Source organism: Lipotes vexillifer, unplaced genomic scaffold (assembly GCF_000442215.2).
Source record: "Lipotes vexillifer unplaced genomic scaffold, Lipotes_vexillifer_v1.1 scaffold164, whole genome shotgun sequence".
In the NCBI taxonomy this organism is placed as follows: Eukaryota; Metazoa; Chordata; class Mammalia; order Artiodactyla; family Lipotidae; genus Lipotes; species Lipotes vexillifer.
In genome coordinates, this window is record NW_006789313.1 from 4,747,970 (window position 1) to 4,750,505 (window position 2,536).

The window sequence follows — 2,536 nt, forward strand, 5'->3', positions numbered from 1 at the left end:
GTACGCGGGCCTCTCACTGTAGTGGCCTCTCCCATTGCGGAGCACAGGCTCCGGATGCGCAGGCTCAGCGGCCATGGCTCACGGGCCCAGCCGCCCCACGGCACATGGGATCTTCCCGGACCAGGGCACGAACCCGCGTCCCCTGCATCGGCCGGCGGACTCTCAACCACTGCGCCACCAGGGAAGCCCCTGTGCTTCATCTTTAATAACTATTTCACAAGATGAAGTTTTAGAACATAACCCTTTCATAAGTTGGAGACAATGACCATTCCTGACAATAATCCCATCAGGTGTTATGTGGGAAAGGAAGGCTGGAGTTCTCTAATCCCAACCTAAAAAGATCTTATAAGGTATCCCAAACAACTCTGGCTTCACCTGTAAGTTTAAAATACCTTCTGCCATTCATAAAACGTTTTCTAAATTATTTATATTTTCATACTCTTAGAGTAAAAACTTCAATATATTTATCACCAGTAACTAAAACAAAATATGCAATTGTTGTAAATACAAATGGGATACTGCCCCTTAGTTTTAACTGCTAAGATTCATTGGAAAAATAAGCTTCAAAATAATGAAAATGAAAATCCTTTCATTATTTTGAATACTTCAATCCTTACCATTCTTTCTTTCTCTAAATTGGAAATTCCTTATCTCTACAGCCACATATATAAAGGTCATCTAATGTTCTAATCATACTGCCCAAACATACGATATCACAAATTCTGTTGTGGGTTTTCTAGTATATCACATTTTAGTTTCAGATGAGCCCAGCTTTGCTCTTGCAGTTCCCACCACTCAGGTGGAACATGAAAGTTGTTGGTACAGTGCCTTAGAAATTAAGAAGGAATGGTGGAGCTTTTCTGCCGTAGTCCTGAGGGGTTTCCGTCAAAATTCATGAAACCTGGGAAGGTGGTGCTGCTCCTGGGGGTCATCATGAAGAACACTGATGATGGTATCTCGCTATCCCTGCAAAGTGATGGCTACCAATGGCAAGAAGAAAATCGCCAGGAGGTCAGAGATCAAGTCTTGTGAAAGTTTATAACTATAATCACCTCATGCCCACAAGGTACTCTGTGGATATCCCCTTGGAAAATACTGTTGTCAGCAAGCATGTCTTCAGAGACCCTGCTCTTAAACACATGGCCCAACAAGAGGCCAAGGTCAAGTCTGAAGAGAGACCAGCAAGAACAAATGGTTCTTCCAGAAGCTGTGGTTTTACACCTGTTTTGTTTCAGTCATTAAAAATAATGAAAAATCTCTGAGGGGAAACAGAAAGAAGGAACGGTGATGTACTGTTAAATACCTGTGTATTTCCTCCACTGACATATAGCACAGTTGGGCTGGTGGCTCCAGTGATGAGGCGGCCCATCTCAATGTGGCCTATGCAGTGGTTAACGCCCAGCAATGGCTTATTCCACAACTGAGCCATAGTACGGGCTACAACAGCCACAGAAACCAGTGGGGCACCCATGCCAGGACCTACGGGGACAAAAATGGGAGTGAGAATCCTACAGAGACTGGGAAAAACAGAGCCGGGGGAAGCAGGGGATGTGAAGGTTGGGTGGCGGTAGTGGTGGTAGCAGAGGTGAGCTGCAGGCTGTTTTGACCTAGCCAGGCTCCAGGTATATTCTTCCATTGTCACCCACTCTCCCAGCTATACCTTTGGTGTATGCAATGCAGTCAATATCCTTGGAGGTTAATCCTGCCTCTGTTAGTGCCTCCTGCAGCAGGTCCAGGATAACAGCTCGGTGGTGCCTGGCAGTAGCACCTGGAAGGAATCCTAAGAGATGGACACAAGTCAGAGATCACAGAGTTTTTCTATAGAAAGGGAGGTAGAAGTCAAAACAGACGTTTTAGTGGGGTAGAAAGTGTCCCTTTCCCTTTTCTCAAGCATCCTGTCTTCTATGTCTTCAGATATAGTCTTTCCAGCCTGTTCAGCTAGGCTAAACAGCTCTCAGAAATGCCCTTCTTCATACCCAACTCTTACTCAGGACTCAATTCAAGTGATACCTATCTCATACTTTTTGGTGATCTTCTGTGACCCTACAAATCGTGTGCATGAATTTAACACATCATTGAATTTAACACACTATATGTAACATATAACAATTATAGCATTATAATTATCCGTACTTTTCCCAGTTTAAACATGAGCATCTCAAAGCACTGGCTATTTTATTTATCTTCACATTCTTGGTGCCCAAATGCCAAGAGTGAGTGCTAAACATACATATACATTCCTAATGAGTAACCTGTCACAACATCGCCTGCTCAGGATGGCTTTTCAGGTATATGCAAGTCAGCTGCCTTCTCCTACATAAGCAGATGTTTGCGGGGAGGGTAGACAAGTTACAGTATAATTTACAAATGACATTTACTAAAAGTGATAATGTGTCTGATACTTTAATTCTCAAGACCCAATGATGCTGGTATTACCATTCTCATTTTAAGAATACAGAAGTCCAAAAACAACTACTGAATATTGCAAAGCCAGCCAGTTCTGTCTACACCTAAGCTGGGAGTCTTTACACTCTTT

The 2,536-nt window shown here is 43.4% G+C and overlaps 1 protein-coding gene across 1 annotated transcript in view; it reads right to left on the reverse strand.

The window, feature by feature from the left end:
* Positions 1–2,536, reverse strand: part of OSGEP (O-sialoglycoprotein endopeptidase) — a 7,356-nt gene that overhangs the window by 3,974 nt on the left and 846 nt on the right. Inside the window, exons 2-3 of the mRNA XM_007462544.1 lie at positions 1,661–1,780; positions 1,304–1,479 (exon numbers count right to left, since the gene is read on the reverse strand). Coding sequence (XP_007462606.1) covers positions 1,304–1,479; positions 1,661–1,780 — 296 coding nt within the window. The remainder of the gene's footprint in view (positions 1–1,303; positions 1,480–1,660; positions 1,781–2,536) is intronic.